Genomic DNA, 21,940 nt, shown 5'->3' with positions numbered 1-21,940 from the left:
CTACAAAAAAAATAAATCTTTTCTCTAAGGAAGATATACAAATGGCCAACAGACATATGAAAAAATGCTCAACATCACTCAGTATTCGGGAAATGCAAATCAAAACCACACTGAGATACCATCTCACCCCAGTTAGGATAGCTAAAGTCCAAAAGACTCTGAACGATAAATGCTGACCAGGTTGTGGAGAAAAAGGAACTCTCATACATTGTTGGTGGGACTGCAAAATGGTGCAGCCTCTATGGAAAATGGTATGGAGGTTCCTCAAACAATTGCAGATAGATCTGCCATATGACCCAGCTATCCCACTGCTGGGAATATACCCAGAGGAATGGAAATCATCAAGTCGAAGGTATACCTGTTCCCCAATGTTCATCGCAACACTCTTTACAATAGCCAAGAGTTGGAACCAGCCCAAATGTCCATCATCAGATGAGTGGATACGGAAAATGTGGCATATCTACACAATGGAATACTACTCAGCTACAAAAAAGAATGAAATACTGCGATTTGCAATGACATGGATGAATCTAAAGAGAATTATATTAAGTGAAATGAGTCAGGCACAGAAAGAGAAATATCACATATGTTCTCACTTATTGGTGGGAGCTAAAAATAAACACACACCCACCCCCCCACACACCCACGCCCCCCCCCACACACACCCCTGGGCAGGGGGTGGGAAGAAGACATAACAATTACAATTCCTTGAAGCTGATACCACAAGCATACAGAAAGGAGATTGTTGGGAGAGAGGGGGTAGAGGGAGGAAGGAGGGAGGTTTCAGTAATTGGCCACAGTAATCAACCAGATTGTATACTGACAAAATAAAATAAAATAAAATATTTTAAAAAAACAGTTTCAAGCTACACTGATAAACTTAGAAGATGCTACGAAGTTGTCCAGCCTTCTGATCTGGTTGTAACCTACCCAGCATTAGAAAAAACCATTATCTTTCAGACTAATAAGTTTTATTCCTCTCAAACCTCCCTTGAGACACAGAGAACAGCCAAAAGTTTCCACTTCTAAGAATATCATTGTACTAGTGAAAATGATGTGTTTGAATGATGGGCCAAAACTTGGCAAACTTTAAGGCAAGGCTAGCCATGGGTAGAAACAGGATTAGACAACCCACTGCAGGGTAAGAAAGAAATGGCTGTTTGGAGGGAAAGGCCTACTATTTTAAGTTTGGATTTGTCACTGGGCTTCTACCTAGTTTATTATGCCTTCAGAGAGGAAAATCCTCTGAACTAGTAGAAAAGAGTATCAGAGGTTAATCCTGATTTCCAGATTGCCACGTTGAACCTCTTCCCTAAGAAAAAGACAAGGATAAACAACCAGACTACTTTCTGGAAAGAGAAAATGTTTCTGATTAATTCAGATAATTTTTAATTAGAGTATATACCCAGGAGGGCATTTGATGATTATTTCAACTTAAATCATAACCAAAATATTAGTGCTTTAAGGCAGTCAGGAGGATCAGAGGGCATATTTCAAACCCTTTGGGGATAACAGGGCCACTAGTGCCAATATTGTGTCTGATACTAACCCACAACTTTCCAATTTCTAAGCATTCACCATGGAGACCCAATGAGCCAGGAGTGAGCCACTGTGTCCCACTCATTCCTTACTTCATTGAAGAACCATTAATTGAGCACCTACTTTGTGGCAGACTCTGATCAGGTACTGGGACCAGAGAGATAAAAGACAAAGTGGTCCTTGCCTTCAAAGGACTCACAGTCTTACTGCAGGAGAAACAGCAGGGATAAAACCTAAATAACAGTTATCAACATCCCTCATACTCAGCTCAAGGCAACTTGCACAGATGTCACTGTCAATTCAGGTAGTAAAATGCCTACAGGGTGGGTGAAATAGTTACATTTAATGATGGTACTGTCATTTTAAGAAAACATGGTCATGGAGGGAAAATGCAGAGAGGTCAGCTGAGACTATTTTTGGCTTAATGAGCAAAATATTTTTACCCAGTTTGGCCCTTTGGTACAGAAGACTAATATGATATCACCATTCTATGAAAATAAATTCCAGTACAGAATATCTTTTTTCCCATATCCTGTTAAAAGATTTAAAATAAACAATCAGGCTGCTCCTTAAGTAACAAATACGTTTTTCTTTCACCAACACCAAAACAAACACAATAGTAACAATGCCGTAAAACATGAGCACTTGAGTTTCTCAAATCAATTTTATAAGAATGATTTTTAACAATTACCATCACCAAAACAAAATAATAACAAAAACAAAGAACCCATCAATCCAACTTGACAACAAACTCCACTTACTATCAAATTGTCTTCAGGAAACTTGTCATTCTTTCATTTAATACTCCTTAATGAGTGGCTTTCACAGACAGGACAGGCATTATGCTATACAATGGGCTGAGGTGGTGTAAGGGACATATAAGCCTCAGCAGCTGTATAAGAGTAAGTGTTACACCTGACTATGAACAATGTTCTTAGGGAACCAACTAAGAAAAGAGCCACTCACTCACACTGCCTGCGGGAGCAGGCAACATTTTAATCAGGGCTGGAAGGATGAACAGGAGTATGTTTACCAGATGAGTGGGGTGGACGGTACAGGTTGCAGAGAATATAAGTATGAGGGGTCTTTAAAAAGTTCATGGAAGGATTCATATTATCTTTTAATTCAATTTTCCACAAAGTTTTTGAAGTACTTTCATAAATGTGAAAGGCATTCTAGGCAGAGAAATCAGCAAGGATTAAGGCAAAAGAGCTTCAAAGAACAAGGCCTCTTTAGAACAAGTAGCTGTCTAGCCAGGCCAGAGCATAGGTCACATAGGGACTGACGAGGAAACAAAGGCAGCGGTCCTATTGTTACGGGCCTTGAATGCTGTGCTATGGTTGGCCTTTTTAAGACATCGGAAGCAAGGGAGTGATAAAATTACATCTATGTTTTAGGCAAATTGCTTTTTCCTAAAGGTGAGGAAAGAACCAGAAGGAGAGGGCTGGACTGCATTGCAAAGGGTCACATACTTATTTCCCTCAAGGTCTTTTGCTCAAAGAAACTGGCACAGGGCAGCTATCTGGCAGGAGACAATGCTGTACTTGACTGTCTAAATGAGAACAATTCCCATCTGACTGATTTTAATTTGTATTTTAGTCGAAACCTCTGCTGAGAACCAGAAACTACGGAGGCTGCAGCAAAAGCCTCTTTTTACTTTACTTGGGGAACCTCTTAAGTTTTTGTCTGGGACAATGAAGCACTGATTTGCATCGCTCTCCCCTGGTGGTGTGAGACCCAGAGATCTCCATACCATCATTTTTTTTTGGGGGGGGGGCCAGTAAGGGGATCTGAACCCTTGACCTTGGCTCCATATTATCTTGCCCGTAAATCACATATCAGAGTCCCACCTTCTCCTCCATGACTTGCATAAGGCAAACTGGTCTCACTGTGCCTCGGCCATTCCATTCACACTCCTCCCGGGCCTGGACTGCTTTCTGCTTCTCTCCTCCACTTACCCAGCTATTTTTCTTTCAACAGCCAACACAAATCCCATTGCTTAGGAAAGTTGCCCTGATTACCCTGAGGTTTAAATCTTAGTTCAGCTATGATGCTCGGCACCTAACCCAAATTTGCTGAGCCCCAATTTCTTCATTTACAAAATGGGATACTAAAATTCATTAATAAGGTGGTTGTGAAGATTAAATGAAACAAATTGACACACTGATTGCCACATAATAAGTACTTAATGGTAGGTAATAGTATAAGTTAACATTTATTCACTCACTATGAGTGTTTTACCTATATCGACTCATTTTGTTCTCACACAACCTTACAAAGTAGCTACTTATTAATTTTCTCATTTTATAGGCAAGAAAACTAAGGCACAGAGAAAGTAGGCAATCTGCTCAGTCATACAGCTTGTAAGTGGAAGAGCCAGGATTCAAAGACAGGCTGGCTGCAGTCGGAGCTCTCAGGCACTGTGCCGTGCTGCTCCGTTGCACCATTTCCTCCTCTGAACTTGCTGCTGACCTCACTACTTATGAAATATCCTGATTAAGTTGGCTAATTTTACATGTTTTTACAGCAACCCAGCTTGCCTCTAAGCTCCTTGAAGGCAGAGACTTTATCTATTGCTTCTTTCAAGGGCACAAACTTTGAACCAACAGCCTGGTCTCAGATCCTAACTCTGCTACCTCCAGACTGTGGGACCTTGAGTGAGTTACTAAACCTCCCCAGCCTTAGCTTCCTCACCTGTAAAATGAGGACAGTAACAGGACCTGCCTCGTGGGGGTTGTTGTGAGCTAATGAAGTAGCTAGCACAGTGCCCGGCACATAGTAAGTGCTCAGTAAGCACTAGCTACGGCATCGTGGGAAGAAATTCAAGCATGAGATATTGCACAGGTAAGTACTCTATAAACTTTAGTTGCTATTATTATTACTATTACTGTTATTGATTTTGGAACACCAATGGAGGCAATACTTACAATCTTTTCTTATCCACCACTCTTTTAACTCGGATGGCTCTTTGTTCTGAGTAAAGTTTACACACTCCTGTTGTAGGGAAAAATACCAAAACACAGATGATTTAAAAGGTATCATTACATATAATGAGACACTATAGTCTTCAGCTAGCAAAGTTAAATTCTGCACCACATCTATTGTGAAATGCAACATTTGACCTTTAAGAGAAAATGAAATACTTTTTAAGTAATCTTCAATGAAATCCAGAACAGCAGTCCTGTGCTCCTTCACTTGCTGGGAATGTATCTCCTTGTGGGCTGTAACAGAAAGAAAAGGACAACATTCAGGTCTTTGTATTCAATTATTCTACAGAACAATTCATCAGCTTCCTTAGAACAGTTTCTTTATTGAAAGTATTTTTAAAAACACAGCTATAAAACAAGTTTTGTGTCCAGTGACATGACATTTTTAAAAGAGTAAGATTTATTAGGCTTTACAAGAGTGAAAGATTAAACCCATAGAAAAACTACAGTCAAATAATTTATGGTTTACTACAGCACTTTGGGATAGCATTTGATACAGCCCACTTTTTGAGTGCTGACCCCATTTGTATTAACAGCATCCAATGCTCAAACTGACCTTCAAGTAACATGTTTAAACGAAACTTAAATCACACACTCCCTGCCTGAGCCTGTACCGTTTGCAGCTTGGAATGCCCCATCCTCTCCCCTTGGCCACACGGAGTACCCTGTGCTCTCTCCCTAGCCACTCACATTTTGAGAGTCCCTTACATACTGAGTCAAACTCTCCTTCTCTGGGAAACCTTCCGTGACTCCTAGCTACAAGGATGCCCTTCTTCTGTAAACTACCACATAGAAGTCTGCTAAAAAGACCTAAAAGACTTAACAACTGTGCCACTTATTTTGGTAAGACAGCTGTCATTTATTGAGAGATTGAGTGCCTACTATGTGCAGGCATTCTGTTAGTCCTTTACATATACTCTCTTAATAATCCAAACAGCAATTCTAATTATGCCTATTGTACATATGAAGAAACTAAGGTTCAGAGGCAGTAAGTAGCCCAAGGTCACATGGTTTCATACTTAATTGCTTATTTTATTAAGGTTCATGTGTATTTTCTAAGTATCTCAATGAATGTACGAGAATACTCCAAAAAATTCATGGAAAGAGTCATATTATCTTTTAATTGTATTTTTCCTCAAACTTTTTGAAGTACCCTCGTATATGCTCTTAAGGATAGAGGTCATGATTTATGTTTTTACTACAGGGCTGCTCAATCTGAGATTCATTTAGGGGATTCGGGGACTCTGTGAAACTATGTATGTATGTATGTGTATATGTATGTATAAACTATGTATATATGTATCTTTGTACGTATGTGTGTATGTATCTTTTCTCAAACAAATGTCTATAGCTTTCATCAGGGTCTCTAAGTGATCCACCACAGTTCTAATGGAAGCTTCCCAAACAAAAGTCTGTCATAAACACAGCTGCATCCGGCAACTTTGAACTCTATATACTACTTAATGTACTCTGTATCTGCCTAAGAAAATTAAAGAAGAATCGAGGAAGAAACATGACTTGGAAGCCATTTCAGTGCCTCTGTGAGAATTAAACATCAATGAAAGTGCCATCAATGAAATAATAACCGCCCTAGGGCCAGGCACCGTTCTAAGCATGCTATAAGAATTTAACTTAAATCTCCTAACAACCTTAAGAGATATATCCTATGACTGTCTATATTTTATAGATGAAGAAACCGAGGCACAGGGAGACTAGGTGACTTGCCCAAGGTCACACAGCTAGAATATGGCAGAGCTGGGGTGTGTACCTAAGCAGCCATGGCTCCAGAGCCTCCTCCAACCATGAGGGTTTGATACAAAAGTTTACTTTAGTACTACAAGTAGAGAGCTTAGATTACCCTCTTCCATCCTTATGCCATCAAATCCCTCCCCACTAAATGCCACACAGAACACAGGTGCACACGTGTGCACACACATGCACACACACACACGCGCACACACACACACACACAAAATTTGTCTTCTCTGTCCCTGGATCGTTGGTAAGTTTTTGATTATGTTTGGAGAGAACTTCCTCCTCCCATTTGTTTAACTTGAATAATAGCCTTTTCTTTACTTTTAACAGCTTAGGATAAAACATTGATCAAAAAAGAAAAAGAATTTTAAAGTTTTAAAACCAAATCTTAATAAGAAAATAAGAGGGAATTTTAGCTGGTTGTACCATATGAATCTTGTTTAACTGCTTGATACATTCGTGGTTGTCTGTCTGCACCTTTCAGAGCACTTTACCTTCTGCTCTTAGTTGCTGAATTGCCTCTGAACAGGTCCTCATGAATATCTGAGCATCCTGGTCTATCTGGTCTCGTTCTGTGTCTGTCATCCTCCCATATTCAGACATGATATGGCTAAAAAAAGAAAGAAAGTAAAAGAAAGAAAACGAAAAGGCAACAGCAAATGACAACATAATGTAGTCTGGGAGGGGTGGAGGGAAGAAAAGTTTTCCCTGAGAAAGTGACATTTAAGCTGAGACTTGAAGGATGAGGAACCAGCCAGGCTAAGAGGTAGGAGAATGATCTAGATAGAGAAACCAATACATACGAGGGCCCTGAGGTAGAAAAATCTTCTTGAACAGACCAAATGGAAGCAGGCCAGTCGTGTGTGTGCATGTGTGCATGAGAGAGAGAGAGCAAGAAAGAGAGACAGAGAAAGAGAGATGAGCATGGAGACATGGCAGGAGCCACAGCAGGCAAGTCTGATCAAGAATGGAGGCTTTGACATTGAGAACAATGGGACAACCACTAAGGGGTTTCACACAACACAATGACTTAATGAGATTTACATTAGAAGTTCACTTTGTGAGCTGCATGGAGAATAATGCAGGGACACAATTTGGAGGCTCTCATATATGTGAGAAGCTGCTTAGGCTCCATTTTTTGATGTTGACAAGCAGTCAAAACGCACAATAAAAGAGATTTTAGAAACAAATTTCATTTCTCCTGATATTAAGTTAAACAACCCTAAAGTTACTGAGCTAATAAGGCACTCTGAAGTTCAAAATAGGATCATTTATTACCTTGTTCATCTTCATAAGATCTGGGCAGGTGTGGCAGCATAATTATTAACAGAGATACTACTAAGCCTAATTAAACAGTCTGGACTTTACAGCTGAAATTGAGAATCACAAAATATCACGTTAAAAAGGCCTCACATAATGTATAGATTCAAACCATTCCACTTCACCACCAGCCCACCTAGCCACTTATTCCCACTAAGAATAAAATACAAACTGCCGACTGTCCTCAGGCCCACCTGTGACCTCGCTTCCTGCCACTCTCTCCCTCATCCTCTTCTCTCCAGCCACATTGGCCTCCTTGCTGTCCCCCAAGTCGGCCAAGCATGCTCCTGCCTAAGCCTGGACTGCTCCTCGCAAAAGTCACTTTCTCTCCATTCAGATCTCTGATCAGATGGCCTCATCAGGGCCAGCTTCCCTGACCACCTTCTGTGCTTGCCCCTGCAGCACTTGCCCGACATTTATTTTTTTAGCACCTGTGCTGGTCATTATGTTATTGTCTCTGAGCTCCAAAGCTGCCCTTCTGCCTTCGTTGCTTTGTGATGCAGGAGCTGGGACTCTCCAAATTCTACTGCTACTCTACGACTATTTATTCCTTACCCTGCTTTATTTTTCTTTACAGCACTTATTATTCCCTGAAATATTAAATACGTATGTCTATCTCCTCCCAGCAGAATGCAAACTTCATGAAAGTGGGGATTTATCTTCTCCATTTCTGCTTCCCCAATACCTAAAATGGTGTCCAGCACATAGCAGGTATGCTGACATCAGCTGAGCACTTAGTATATGCCAGACTGACACTATTCTCAGTGCCTTACCTGTGTTTTACTTACTTACTTTAATCCTCACAGTTTATGCACTTACTTATATACTGAACTCCCACATTGTCGGGCACTGGGCCAGGTGCTGAGGGTTCAAAGTTGAATGAGGCTCATTTTTTATATCCACAGAGGGTACTGAACTATATGAGACATCAACACAGAAACATGGAGTACAAGAACTGCGGTGAATGCTATTGGTGTGGAAGTGGATAGTGGAACTCCAAGTTAGGAATGGTCGGTTTGTGCAGAGGAGGTGCCAGGCAGGCAGAGAGGAAGCCACTCCACACAGAGGACAGTGCAGAAGACCAGCTACAAAATCCCATCCTGTATGTCATGGTTAGAATGACCATATAATGGCATATCTGAGAATGAAGAGGAAAAAGAGGAAACAGGCTGGTTCCACGCAAACTGAGCACCCTAGCTATGCATATCTGGGGCCCCCTGGACTACTTCAAGAGGGCAGCACATTATATGTGTGGAGCCACGGCTAAGACCTGGAATCGTGCTCACAGCACCAATTGTCTAGCTCTTAATCCTGTCCGTGACACCAATTGTAAAGCTAGGCGACCACGCTAGTTCTTGGGTCTAGCTCTTAATCCTGTCCGTGACACCAATTGTAAAGCTAGGCGACCACGCTAGTTCTTGGGCTCTTTTACCTGCTGGTAATCCTGCACCGACTGGGCCGATTGTCGAGCTAGGGCTGGGTCTGGAGTTCACAGACCCCTTAAACCCATTTACAGACTGGGTCACAAACACTTCACATGCCAGGCTGCGTCACCAGACCCTTTCACACAGGTCTATGAGTTAGGTAACCAGCCAAAAGGTCCTTGGAAGCCACAGGTTGGAAAGCATGGCTGCGCTGGGTGGATGCCTGAGACAGATGCCCGAGACAGATGCCCGCCCATATGCTTCACTAAAACACTCTCTCTCTCTCTTTCTCTCTCCCTCCCTCCCTCCCTCCCTCCTGAACTCTCTCTCCCTCTCTCTCTCTCTCTCTCCTCCCTGAAGAACACAAGAATAGCAACAAAACTAAAAAGATACATCTGCACACATGTGCACTAACTACACACACACACACACACACACACAATTTGCTTACAAAAGATGCTGAACCACACCCAACTGGACCCGAGGCGAGGGCCCTGACCAAACTATTCTATTTTCCCAACAACTGGTATAGTCGATGGGGACAGTCACCGGAGGATTTTAATCAAAGGAATTTGCTTTCTGCATGGGGTCCTCTAGGGTGGGTGGCCTGGAAGCAGATGAAACTAGACTTCAGGCGGCCTCAACCACAATGAAGAAATCACTGCCAGAGTCCAGGAAGAGATGAAGAGAGTTGGGCCAAGGCACTGGCCATAGGAAAGGGGAAAGAGATCTGAGAGACATTTAAGAGGAATGGGGACTGATGGTGTGCTGGTAAGTGAGGAGAAGCCTAGGATAAATCTCTGATTTACATGAACGCACATCAAGATATAGAACACAGAAGGCATAGGTTTGGAAGGAAAAATGTTCAAGCATTAAAGTACTGGGCCAAAGATGGTATGCAGTTTAGGGCATTAGAGATGAGGAGATGGAGCAAGTGAAGACGGGTTCAAAATCTTTTCCTGTATATTTAAGAGCAGCACTAGATATATAATGGGCATTTGAAACATAGTCATCTAAGCTAATGAATGCTTGCTGGTGACATAGCCTCAAGTTAAATATGACAATAACGAAATTATTATTATTTTGAAAGGATAACTATCTGGCAAATAATTCCAAAAAATGTATCATCATAGAACAAGCACATATAAATGTATCAAATTTTAATTTTATTTACTTTATAATGTACAGAGCAATAATTTTGTTACCAATCTCAATTTACCTAAATATTAGATTCACTTACAGGAAACCATGTTGATGTTTAATCAATTTACTTCAGTTGGGAGAAAGGAGGAAAAAACTGGGTAGTAAAAGTTTATTCACTGGTTCAGAAGTTTAAAGGAATACACTTATTTTTATTGTTTGGGTGATTAGTATATTCAAAAAAGGAAAGTTCAAAACCACAAAATACCATTGACATTCTTCTGCCTATTAATTTAATATACAACTACACACTTCCTGAGGATACATAAAAAGAGAAAATAACATAAATGTTTTACACTTTATTGTAAAGGCCACTGAAAAGGTATGGGCAAAAGTTAAAGACTACAATCCTGTTTTTGCTATAAATATTAAATTAATATATGCCCAGTGTACACTACAAAATTAATCTGTCCAATATACATTATGAAATTAAACTGTTAATACCTGGGCTACAGACATGAACAAAATATAGACCCGGCTTTCAATAAACTATATCACAATAGGTAACACCTACAGGTTTATGTGTGGTTATATATCATAAAACAAAGTTTAACAGTGGTACAACAGTTTTCATGCATTAATACTAATCACTGTTTTAAGCACTTTGCATATATTTACCCACTTAGTTCTCAAAATTCTATGAGGTGGGTACTACTTTAATTCCTATTTTCCACATAAAGCAACTGAGGCACAGAGAGGTTAAGTAACTTGCCAGGGGTACACAGCCAGTGATGGGCAAAATTGGGGTTTGAACCAAGGCAGACTGATCTGGAATCTAGGCTCTTCATCACCACCCTAGAACACCTCTCATGTCATAAAAGGCAGGTGAGTTCAGAAGAGGGGATGCTTACCTCCCACTAGTTGATTGGGAGGAAGGTGATCTATAAACCTTGAAAAGCAGGATGTGACTGTGGGAAGGCCAAAGCAGACACTGTAAGTAACAGTGGAAACAAGAGAGAGGGAGCCTGTCTGGAGAACAGTGAGTGGTTCACATTGGCTGGAGCACAGGAGAGGTGAAAAGATGAGTCCCTGTGGGCCTCCTGTGCTAGTCAAAGGAGTTTTATTCTGTAGCCAATGAAAGGCTGAGCTGAACAGAGATAAATGTGGCAATAGCACGACGGATGGAACAGAGTGGGAAAGATCAGGCATGGGTTACCCAAATCAGGCAGAGAATCTTGCCGTATTCGTCTCCATATTCCCTAGCACCATGAAATGGCAGGCAGGTGCTCAGTAAATTTTTGTTGAACTGGAATTTAAGGAAGGGGCAATGGCAGAGCCTGGGTGGTGGTAGGGGATGAAAAGAGGGGTGGGATCTGAGATGTGAAATTGTCAGGGGCAGAATAGATGTTGGAAGCAAAACATCCTCAGAACCTGAGATCTGGGGCCTGGATGAGCAAAAGGCATTAGTAGAAACAAAGAACACAGAAGGAAGAACAGAAAGAACTGGAAACATGAAAGAAGAAGCCACTGTTTTTTTTTTTTTTTTTTTTGTCTTTTTCCATGTCCAGCAACGGATCGCAACCCTCAGTGTCGCCCCCGCACCGGACCAGGATCGGCAACGGGATTGCAGCCCTCGGTGTTGCTCCCACGCCTCGCTCAGCCAGTGAGCGGGAACCGGTCTGTATGTGGGATCCGAACCCTTGGTGGGAGCGCCGCCGCGCTTCCCAAGCGGCGCACTATAGCAGTGCGCCACCGGGCTGGCCAAGAAGCCACTGTTAACACTTGTCCTTTTAATGCAATTTAAAAAGACAAGAAGTAATGCTCTTGAGACCAAATGTTCCCTGACTAACACTCTGTTTTGAAAAAAGAAACCAGGGCAAAAGGTCTTCTAACCATTTTGTGATATTATTTTGAGAAACTAAAGGAGATTTTAAGTAATAATGGATCATTTTCTGAAGTTCTACAATTTATTATGGGGAAAGGAATAGTCACTGTGACACGTAGTTACGATGGCTACAAACCTGAGCCAGCACTGAGGATAGTCTAAAAATTATAATAACAGACTGCTTTCATGTATTGGGCACTTAAAAAAATATTTGGCTGCTCGGATCTCTTTTTATCTGACCCTTTTTATCCTAATCTTCTGAGGGCCACTGGGGAAGTCTGGCCCCTGAGAGAACAGCAGGAGTGAGAAGCAAAGAGAGGAGACTCCTTTGGAGTTTGAGGCAGCGATGGAGGCTGGTGGAGTACTGAGAGTCAATAACCGACAGCTCTCCATCTGCCTGAATGCAGGGACAGGCGGGGATCAGACAGATGGAGATAAAAATGTCGGTTTTATCGTGATTGCTAATCTCAAGAGATCCCCTGGTGGCACCTGGCAACAATGCCGTACGTTCCTGGGGCATTCGTTCTCCCACTCTCCTAGATGACCGTTTCATATCTTCCCCACTCTCCTCCAGTCACCAACACCTCCTCCCCCAGCTTCAGTGTCAGTGTTCCCTTTGCTTCCTGTTTTCTGAGAACTCCTATAAGCTCTCACCTCTCCATCTCCCCTCCTCTGAGCCCACAGACTCTACCTTCTCTCCTGCTTCTATGGAAGAACCCCATCTCCAGCTGTGGCCACTCCCTCCCCCTGGGCATTCTCTTTTGGACCCTATCCACACGGGCTTTTATCCTCATCACCCTACTGTCATCGGTGCTCGCCAAGGTCACCAATGACCTCCACATTGGCTTCGTCCTCACCTTTCTTAGTTACTTTCCATAGATTTGATGGAGTCGATCACTTCTCCTCCTTGATTTGTTTTCTTCCTTTGGCCTCCATGACACCACACTCTCCTGTTCTCCTCCCACTTCACCAGCTGCTTGTTTCCAGGCTTTTTGTTGACACCTCTTGGCCCCCTGACCATTTTACGACAGACAGTTCATGGCTCGGTCCCTGAATCTCTTCACTAGCTACACTTGCTCCCTGGGGAGTTCATCTAGTCTCCTGGCTTTAAACAGCAGGTTTACACTGCCAAGTCCCAAGTTCATATTTTCAGCCTGGACCTCTTCTTGGACTTTAGACATGTATGTCTAACTGCATGCTCAACATCTCCACTCAGATGTCTAATTTGCATTTCAAATATGTCCAAAACTGAGCCCCTGACCTCTTTCTTCAAACATGTTCCTCCTGCAGCTTTCACCATCTGTGCTGGTGGCAGTTCCATCCCTTCTGCGTGCTCAGGCCCCTACCTGTGGAGTCATCCTTAACTCTTCTTTTTCTTTCCCAGCTCACATCAGACTCTCAGCATTTCTCGTTTGCTCTATCTTCACGAGATTTCCAGTCTGACCTCTTCTCACCACATCCACTGCTACCTCTTTGTCCCATGCCATCAGCATCTCCTAACTGGTCTGCCGCTCCTGCCCTGCTCCTTTTCAGTCTATTCTAACACACTGGCCATACTGATCCTGTCTCCAAGTCCGTCGGATCACTACCAATCCTCTGCACAAGCGAGACCTTCCCATGGCTTCCAAGGTCCTTACAAGAACTAAGAGATCCTTAAAATGAACAACAAGACTTGGCACCCTGTATTCTTTCCACACTCGTCTTTTACTGTTCCCCACCCCTCCTTTTCCTGTCACACCAGCCTCCTTGCTGTTCCTTCAACATCCCAGGCAGACTCCCACCTCAGGACCTTTCAACTTGCTGGTTGTCTTCTCCATCTGGAATGTTCTTTCCCCCAGATATCTGCATAAACTGATCCCTTACTTCTTTAAGTGTTAACTCACTGTCACTCTCTTAATGAAGCCTTCCCTAACCCACCTTTATAGAACTATACCCTCCCTGACATTTTCTATCCCCCTTTACCTTCTCCCCTCCCACCAAAGATACTTACCCACTCTAATATTCCATGTATTCTACTTATTTATTTTGTTTCTTATCTGTCTCCCCACCTCACCCCCCAATTTAACTTCTACAAAGGACTTTTGTCTGTTTGTTCACTGTTGTATCCCCATCATCACAGTGATGCCTAGCATTTAGCAGGCTAATAAAGCAATAATCAAATACTTTTTGAATGAACTGATTCAATGAGTAAGCCTGAATTGGAGAATGTGGCTAGATATACAGCTACAATTATGCTCTTTAGTAAGCCCTCCTGAATTGATTTTGCCCCCACCCCTGAAACCTGTAGGCATCCTCCTTCCAGAGCCTTCTCTAGAAAACTTAAGGCACAGAAAAGCAAGGAATGCATTCGTCCTGAGGACGGGACCCTCCAAATGAGAAAAGGGCTGAGCTAAGCATGGGGCTCTTCTCAGATAAGCATCCCAACCTCAGATAAGCATCATTTCCCCCCTCAGTGTGGCCCATGCCCCACACCCCCAACCCACTTCCACATATTTGAGGAGAGAGTTGGAAGGAGAGAAGGAAGCCCACAGCCTCCTGGGGAATGACAGTCCTCCACTTGATGGGACTTGAAGAGTGAGAAAGAAGTATTTCTCCGTCCCAACACTGCTTAGCATCTTGTTCTGTTAACTGGTTTGGCTTAACATGGCAAGCATAAGAGAATGCACTCTATCTGAGGAAGAAGACCCAAAAGTGAGATGAGGGGTCAAGAAAGCTCAGGTCCTTCCCCATCTCCCCAGTCAGAATAATGGCTCTTCTGCGAAGGAGCGAGAGGAGTGAGCAGAGGGCCAGCTTTACACTGGTCCCTACTGGAAACCATTATCTCAGAAATAGAGGCTGAAGGGTCAGAAACAAACAAATCAGAAAGGTACTTACTTCCAAGTGAATGTGCACCCCAAGGACAGACCAGATCTATAAATGACTAACTCCAAGAACATTAGATTAACATCCACCTACTCAAAATTTTTGATTTAATGGAAACTCAGCTCAGTGAAATTGAAAAGGTCTAAAGGTTAATTTGATAAAGCTGACTAGTCAATTAAAAGGTGATGTTCCTTTAGGAGACACTATATATACACATTACCCTTTTAAATTGGAAACTGACAGTGTGATTATTCTATTAGCAACAACAACAGAAACCAAAAAGTTTATCTCCCTAGTAGTATTGCTTTGTTGCCAGGATATTGTGGAAAAGGTATATCCACCAGAAGTGAAGAAATTATTTTTGATTAAAATCATTCAGAGATCCAGCCAGGGGCTACTTAGGTTGCATGCTGTTCTGCTCTAGTAAAATGTCATTATTAAAAAAAATTAAATGGGTCAATAAAGTCTGAGCTCTACATTCTGGAAAAAATTACAGCTTCCTAATTATGTCAAACTAACAAAGCCTCATAGGTCCAAAAGCAATATTTCTACACATATTCTTTCAATTCTATGATCATACTCCATATAAAATGTTCCTTGGAGCAGGCCAAGGCCAACACATTGCGTTAGGAGGGAGGAGGAGTAAAAACGAAAGGCCGTCAACAGTCTACCACCTTTGGGAGGGAGAACTTGACCGGAGATGATAAGGGCGCCCTTCCTCCATCTGGAGAGGATGTAGGGAACAGTCCTCGTGTTTCTGTGGGAATCAGCTTCCCCAGAGTGACATCTAGCCTCCTTCCTCAGCCTCCTCCCTCCTCACCCCCACACCCCATGGGAGGAAAAGGGCCTTCCCTGATTTGCACCCTGGTAGAAGGAACTGTTCATGCATCAGCCACCATGCCTTTCTCTCTCCCCTTTCTTTGGGACCTGCCTGCCTAAGGCAGCAGAGGTCCTGATCTATTCCTTTCTCATATGCTGCAAAGGGGCCTGCTCCTGCTGTATGGGCTCCAGGGACTGCGACTAGTGGCACTACTGGCTGAGTGAGCCCATCTAATTCTGGAACAGAGTATCAGCAAAGCCACCTGCCTACAGACCTAAGCTGTCTGCCAACCTAGATTTTTACCAGTGATAAAGCTGGGAAGATGTCAATCTCCATCGTGCTGACCTGACTCCTGCATCCTATTTCTCTCTCTCAACTCCTCCCCATACCCACCCCGGCAGGAAACAGAGATGAGTTTGGTTTTGTTCAAACCCTCCCCCACAACTGCATCATAGGTCAAATGGGGTTCCAATTCAATTACCATTCACCAAGGGACTTCTATGTGCCAGGAACTCTCACGCACATCTCATTTAATCCACACAAGAACATTATCCATATTTTATAAAAAAGAAAACAAGCACAAAGATGTTAAGTGAGTTATACACACTTGCATGACTAATACATGGCAGAACTGGGACTGGAACTTCGGTGTGACTGACCCCAAAGCCCATGCTCTTTCAAAGGTACCAAAACAGGGGTAGGAATGGAGTTCAGAGAGCATGAGTTGGCAAAGAACAGCTGGCACCAGGAAAATGAGTAAAAAGACTGAGGTTCTAGAATGAGGCAATGGATTAGTCAAGACTAAGAAAGCCTCAAAGACTATATAGTCCTATCTGATGCTCAAGGAGGGGATAAGTGGTGTGCATAAGCCACACAGGTGGTAAGTGGCAGAGCTGGGACTAGCCCCCAGGGATTCTGATCCTCAGAGCCAGTATTTGTTGCCACTGTAGCTGGGAAAGGGGAAGGCTTAGGCCCTACACCTGCTGTACTGAGACATGAGTCTATGCTGGGGTAGTCTGGGAACACTAAAATACAGTGTGTGGGAGCTGAGTTTGGCTGTGTAAGGATAACCACCTTAATATCACTATGAAGATCAAAAGCTTAAAACTATTGACAAATTACAGAATAGCATCCTGGTACAACAGCATTGTTCATCTCAATTATGCTGTCTCCTTTGAACCTTGTGAGTAATGATCACTCTCACTGTTGACTCTATACACTTCTTCAGAAAAGGGCCAGATAGTAAATATGTTAGACTTTGGGGGCCATATAGTCTGTCACAGCTACTAAACCCTGCTGTTGTCGCAAAAGCAGCCATAGATGATATGTAAACTAATTGGTGTGGTTGTGTGCCAATAAAACTTTATTATGGACACTGAAATCTGAATTTCATATAACTTTCACATGTAGTAAAATATTCTTTTTTTCCCCAGACATTTAAAAATGTAAAACTCTTCTTATTTAGCTAATGGGCTGTACAAAACCAGGCAGTGGACCGGACTTGGCCTGCAGGCTGTAGTTTGCTGACCTCTGGTTTAAGGGAAGACATTGATTTTCAAGATTAAATGCCTTTCTCAGATTCATATGGTTTATAAGGGGTGGCCTGAACCAAACCAACATTCAAAGCATTCACCTTGCTGGATGCTTTTTCAAGGCAAAGGGAAGTTAACAATGGATTTCTATGAAAGATCTTTACAATCACATCTTTAATCTTAAGTTGTTGGGTAAAGAAAGGAGCTGGAAATTGATAGGTTTAAACCAGTTTTGTAACGTTTCCCAAAATCACTGTATCTTCCATTTTTTACAGCCTACCAAATTAGTATTTGACGCACACGCACCTTTGTTTATTTATTCATTTTTTGGCGACTGGCTGGTAAACAAGGTTCCAAACCCTTGGCCTTGGTATCATATCACTACGTTCTGACCAACTGAACTAAGGGGCCAGCCCCCACACACCTTTCGAAATAAAATTTACACTGCCATCTAGTGTTAATCAACTATTCTGAGAACTCACAAATAAGGTTTTCTTAGTACTGTGCATCAGAATAATTATCTTAGTATATTCCAAAATAACACAAGTGAAACACATTTAAAAGTATAAAACTGCCAATGTTAAGTTTAAGAAGACAAAGCATGTGGGATTATTTAAAATTTACCTGGGATATAATTATTGTCTGTGTTGAAGAATTTATGTGAAGTATTTCCATTTGTGTATATATTGACAGAGTAAGGCAGAGGATTTCTTTTACATTCTCCTACTTTGTGAGAGGAAGCCTTCTAAAATGCAAAAACACCCCTTGTTTTATAAAGATGAAATCCTAAAAAGATGCTCCTAATGATGTCATCTCATATGCCAAATTCAACTTTTCCATTAACTTACATAATAAGCTTGAAGGCAAGACCTGTGGTAAAATGTCACACTAAAGCCAGGTGCAAATGCAGTTAAGGGAAGAGAAGAGCCAAGACACTGCTCTGCAACGTTCTTGTGTCTGTTGGGAGTTGGAGTCTATTTCAGAAACCAGTTTGGAAGTTTTGATCAAAATGCTTTCTCTCTTTTTAAAAATCAACCTTGTCTTTCTGAATGATGTTCTAGGTGACCTACATCATCTCTTCATCTGTTCAATAAGTATTTATTGAGTGAGAAGCCGTCTTTTTCATCTCTGCATGTTTCACAACAGGGCAGACACTGTCTATGGGGTGTTTGCACACGCCATACCCTTTGCATTTGAATTTTCTTTCATCCTTCCTTTACCTAGGTAACTCCTTCTCTTTCAGATCTCAGCTCAAGCATCGCTTCTTCAAGAACACTATTCCTGACAAGGCTAAATTCCTCAAAAGCTACCTGTAGTCTATTTTTGCAGTACCTGTCATATCTACAATGTTACCTGTTTGCATGAATCCTTTAACAGCTCCTTGAAGGCAAGGAGAACCATGTTTGTTTTTTCTCACTATTTTATACTCCATGCCTGGCATGGTATGAGGCACATGGTAGGCATTCAATAAATATTTGCTGAATGAATGAACTGATGAATGAATCAATTGATCGAGCCTTGGCATTGTGAAACATGCAGAGATGGATCAGACAGTTTTTCACCTCAAGAAACTTGGTGGAAGAGATTATGAATAACTCTTCTACCAGGCACCTGTGAAAAGTACCATAAGAAAAGCACAGAAAAAGAGCTATCAGAATTCAGAGGCAGAAGAGATGGCTTTTGGATGGGAAGGTAGGGCTGGGGCAGAGTGAGGGGTTAGGCTGGAGCAGGAATTCTCAGCGTTGGCACTAATATTTTGGGCCAGATAATTCTTTGTGGTGGAGAGTTGTCCTGTGCATTATAGGACGCTTTGTACATTCCTGGCCTCTACCCACTAAATGCCAGTAGCACACCTCTCCCCATTTGTGACAAACAAAAATGTCTTCAGACATTGTCCCCAGGGGGCAGAATCGCCCCTGGTTGAGAACCTCTGGGCTAGTCATGGACTATAGGACTATGAGGAAACCAATCATTCATTCATTTGATAAATATTTATTGAATGCCAAATATAGGTGAGGCACTATAGAAACAAGAATGAAAAGCGGACAAGGCCCCTGACCTTGAAACTTACAGCCTAGGGACAAAGAGAGATGATAAACTATAAACTATGATTATTACTGAATAATTACAAATTGTGATTAGTGTTATGAAGAAAATATACAGGGTGGAGAAACAAACAAACAAGCAAGCAAACAGAAGGGATCTATTTTACAAAGGGTAGACAGAGAAGGCTTCTCGGAAGAGGCAGTATTAAAGTTGAGGCCTTAAGTTTGAAAAGGAGACCACTGTGGGAAGAGGAAGAACACCACATACATGCCTGGGCCCTGAAGCAGGAAAGAGCATGGAGCCTTCATGGATGGCTGGCATGACTGGGCACAATGGATGGAGGGTGGGAAAGTGGGGAGGAGAGATTTGAAATGAGGCCAGATCACAAGTGGTGACCGTGGTATAGAGGCTGGTGTTAATGCTAACTGCCATGGGGCACTATGGTGGGTTTACTCAGGTGGTGACATAATCCAGCTGATGTTTTAAAAAGACAATGGCTACTGAGTACAAACTGGTCCTGGCCGCTAGGAGGAATGAGACCACGAGTTACATCAGGGAATGAATAAAAGAATTCATCAAAAGTGCCAAGAATGAAGGGCAAGCCACAGTGGGCTTGCACCTATCTCTAGCAAGTGTCAAAAGCTTGGGAGAAGACAAGAAGGAGATGGCCATCAGGACTGAGGACTGGGAAATGGCAAGGAAGACATGACTGGGAACTGGCAATGAGGGGTGAGAGATTTAAATATGCTCATGAAAACTCGCCAAGGCAGCAAAAACCAGTGTCGCAGACTGGGACAGTGACACATGGGCAAAAATAGCGTAGCAGAGCCTAGAAAATTTTGTTCCTTCACAGGTATAGGTGATAACAAATACATGCATCCCCAACCTCATACATTGCTCTGTAAGTACTCATGGAATGAGTTTCATTGATAAGAGATAACGTACATACAGAACTACAAACAGACTAGAAGATATTGCTGTTGTGATATCATGACTTTGAGGAAACGGTACAGCAGAGCCTATCCTGGCTCTGGGAGCTCCTTTCTGCTTTGTAGATATTCTTCCACTGCAGAAGTGATCTATCTGTTACAATTCTGAGTTATTAAGTAAAGTGAGGACAAAAAGCTCAAAAGGAATGTCGGTATGAAAAAGAACACTGTCACCAAAGACATGGTAAAAAATATGCACTTACCTATAAGCATTAATATAATCTTTCCTGTGTTCCAGAAGAAAATCTCTCAGTTTGCCAATGTGAGAAATCTAAAATTAAAAAAAGAAAGTAAATGGTTTATATAGATAGCTATGTTAAACCTGTATAAAATGAATTTTTAATTAATAGACAACGGAATGCAGGCTGCAGAAAGATTGTGAAGCTACAAACTGAGTAACTTTGGTTTTGGACTCTCATAGAGTCACTAACCTCCTGAGGGCCTTGGTCTCTATCCACTGTTCCTTCTACCTCTAATTGTTATGATCTGACATTATGAAAGGATGATCTCTAAGAAGTTAGAGATTAAACAAGATAATACATGTCTGGTAACTATACAACACGTGCTCAATAAAGGTCAATTCCCTAAGGTCCTTATTGTTTTCTATCTAAAATTTTACAGATGACTATTCCTTCTTTCAAGTGTTCTAAGGTTGAAGCTATCAGGTTTACAAATAGGGCTCAGGCAGAGCAGCAGAGAAAAAGATTCAAGGACAACGATTTATCCCGACACAGCAAATTTCCATCTTCCCTATGGCCTCCTTCCATGGATGAACAAAAGGAACACAGAGGTATAGCTTTGCATTTGTGATGGCTGATTTCTACTGTGTATAATAAAAACCTACTCCAAAGCACCTACCATGTGTCAGATACTGTGCATGGAGCTAGGGATTCAAAAATAATTTAAAAAAATAAAAAGAGGTAGGAAGAAACCTCAGATCATAGTCGATGGGGACAAAGTATTTCCAGGAGAGAGTTATTAACTAGCCAGTGGCCTGCTCTTGTCCTCTGACCACTACTCACTCTGGCTTCCTATTTACACCCTTTGTACTCATTCCAAAACACACGTGGCTCTAGCCTTGAAAGGTCTGCTGAACTTTCATCTCTTCCATGAAAGTTTTTCTGTCAAGGCCAACTCAGACTAATTTTCACTTTGCTCTGAACTTAAAAAGACTTCTGCATACCGACAAAGGCAGAGAGAAGCTCGTCAGACTGCCACAGACCCGCGACCCCGTAAGTCACCCCCAGTCCAGCCTCACTTGCGGGGCGAAGCCCGACTGCTCCCCGCCTGCCTGGCCCCCCGCCCACCACACCAGGCTAAGCGCCCACATCAAAGCGGCCTCCATTCTCTCGGGTGGGGGTGAAAAAAAAAAAAAAAAAAGGCCGGCTTTGGGAGTGCAGGTCAGCCATCTCTGTTTGGCGCGGCTCCCTGCTGGGACGTGCTATTTGCTTACCTCGACACGGGGCACCCCAGGGCCTGCGGACTCGCCTACAATCCCACTCTCCCCGCAGATCTCTGACGGGGCTGGTAGCGTGGGGAGCCCCCGGCCAGCGTCGGGGGGGCTGGGAAGAGGAGCCCGCCCAGATCGTCTCTCCGCCACACCCTGGGCGTCGGCCACAGATAAACTCCCTCTTCCCGAGA

General features: G+C 42.5%; 1 protein-coding gene across 1 annotated transcript in view; it reads right to left on the bottom strand.

The window, feature by feature from the left end:
• STX18 (syntaxin 18) overlaps window positions 1-21,940 on the bottom strand; it is a 119,941-nt gene that overhangs the window by 31,259 nt on the left and 66,742 nt on the right. The window contains exons 2-5 of the mRNA XM_008566926.1: window positions 20,503-20,570; window positions 6,776-6,891; window positions 4,683-4,760; window positions 4,467-4,533 (exon numbers count right to left, since the gene is read on the bottom strand). Coding sequence (XP_008565148.1) covers window positions 4,467-4,533; window positions 4,683-4,760; window positions 6,776-6,891; window positions 20,503-20,570 — 329 coding nt within the window. The remainder of the gene's footprint in view (window positions 1-4,466; window positions 4,534-4,682; window positions 4,761-6,775; window positions 6,892-20,502; window positions 20,571-21,940) is intronic.

Source organism: Galeopterus variegatus, unplaced genomic scaffold (assembly GCF_000696425.1).
Source record: "Galeopterus variegatus unplaced genomic scaffold, G_variegatus-3.0.2 Scaffold278, whole genome shotgun sequence".
In the NCBI taxonomy this organism is placed as follows: Eukaryota; Metazoa; Chordata; class Mammalia; order Dermoptera; family Cynocephalidae; genus Galeopterus; species Galeopterus variegatus.
Note: the sequence above shows the minus strand (reverse complement) of the source record. Positions and strands in the feature narration are given on the sequence as shown.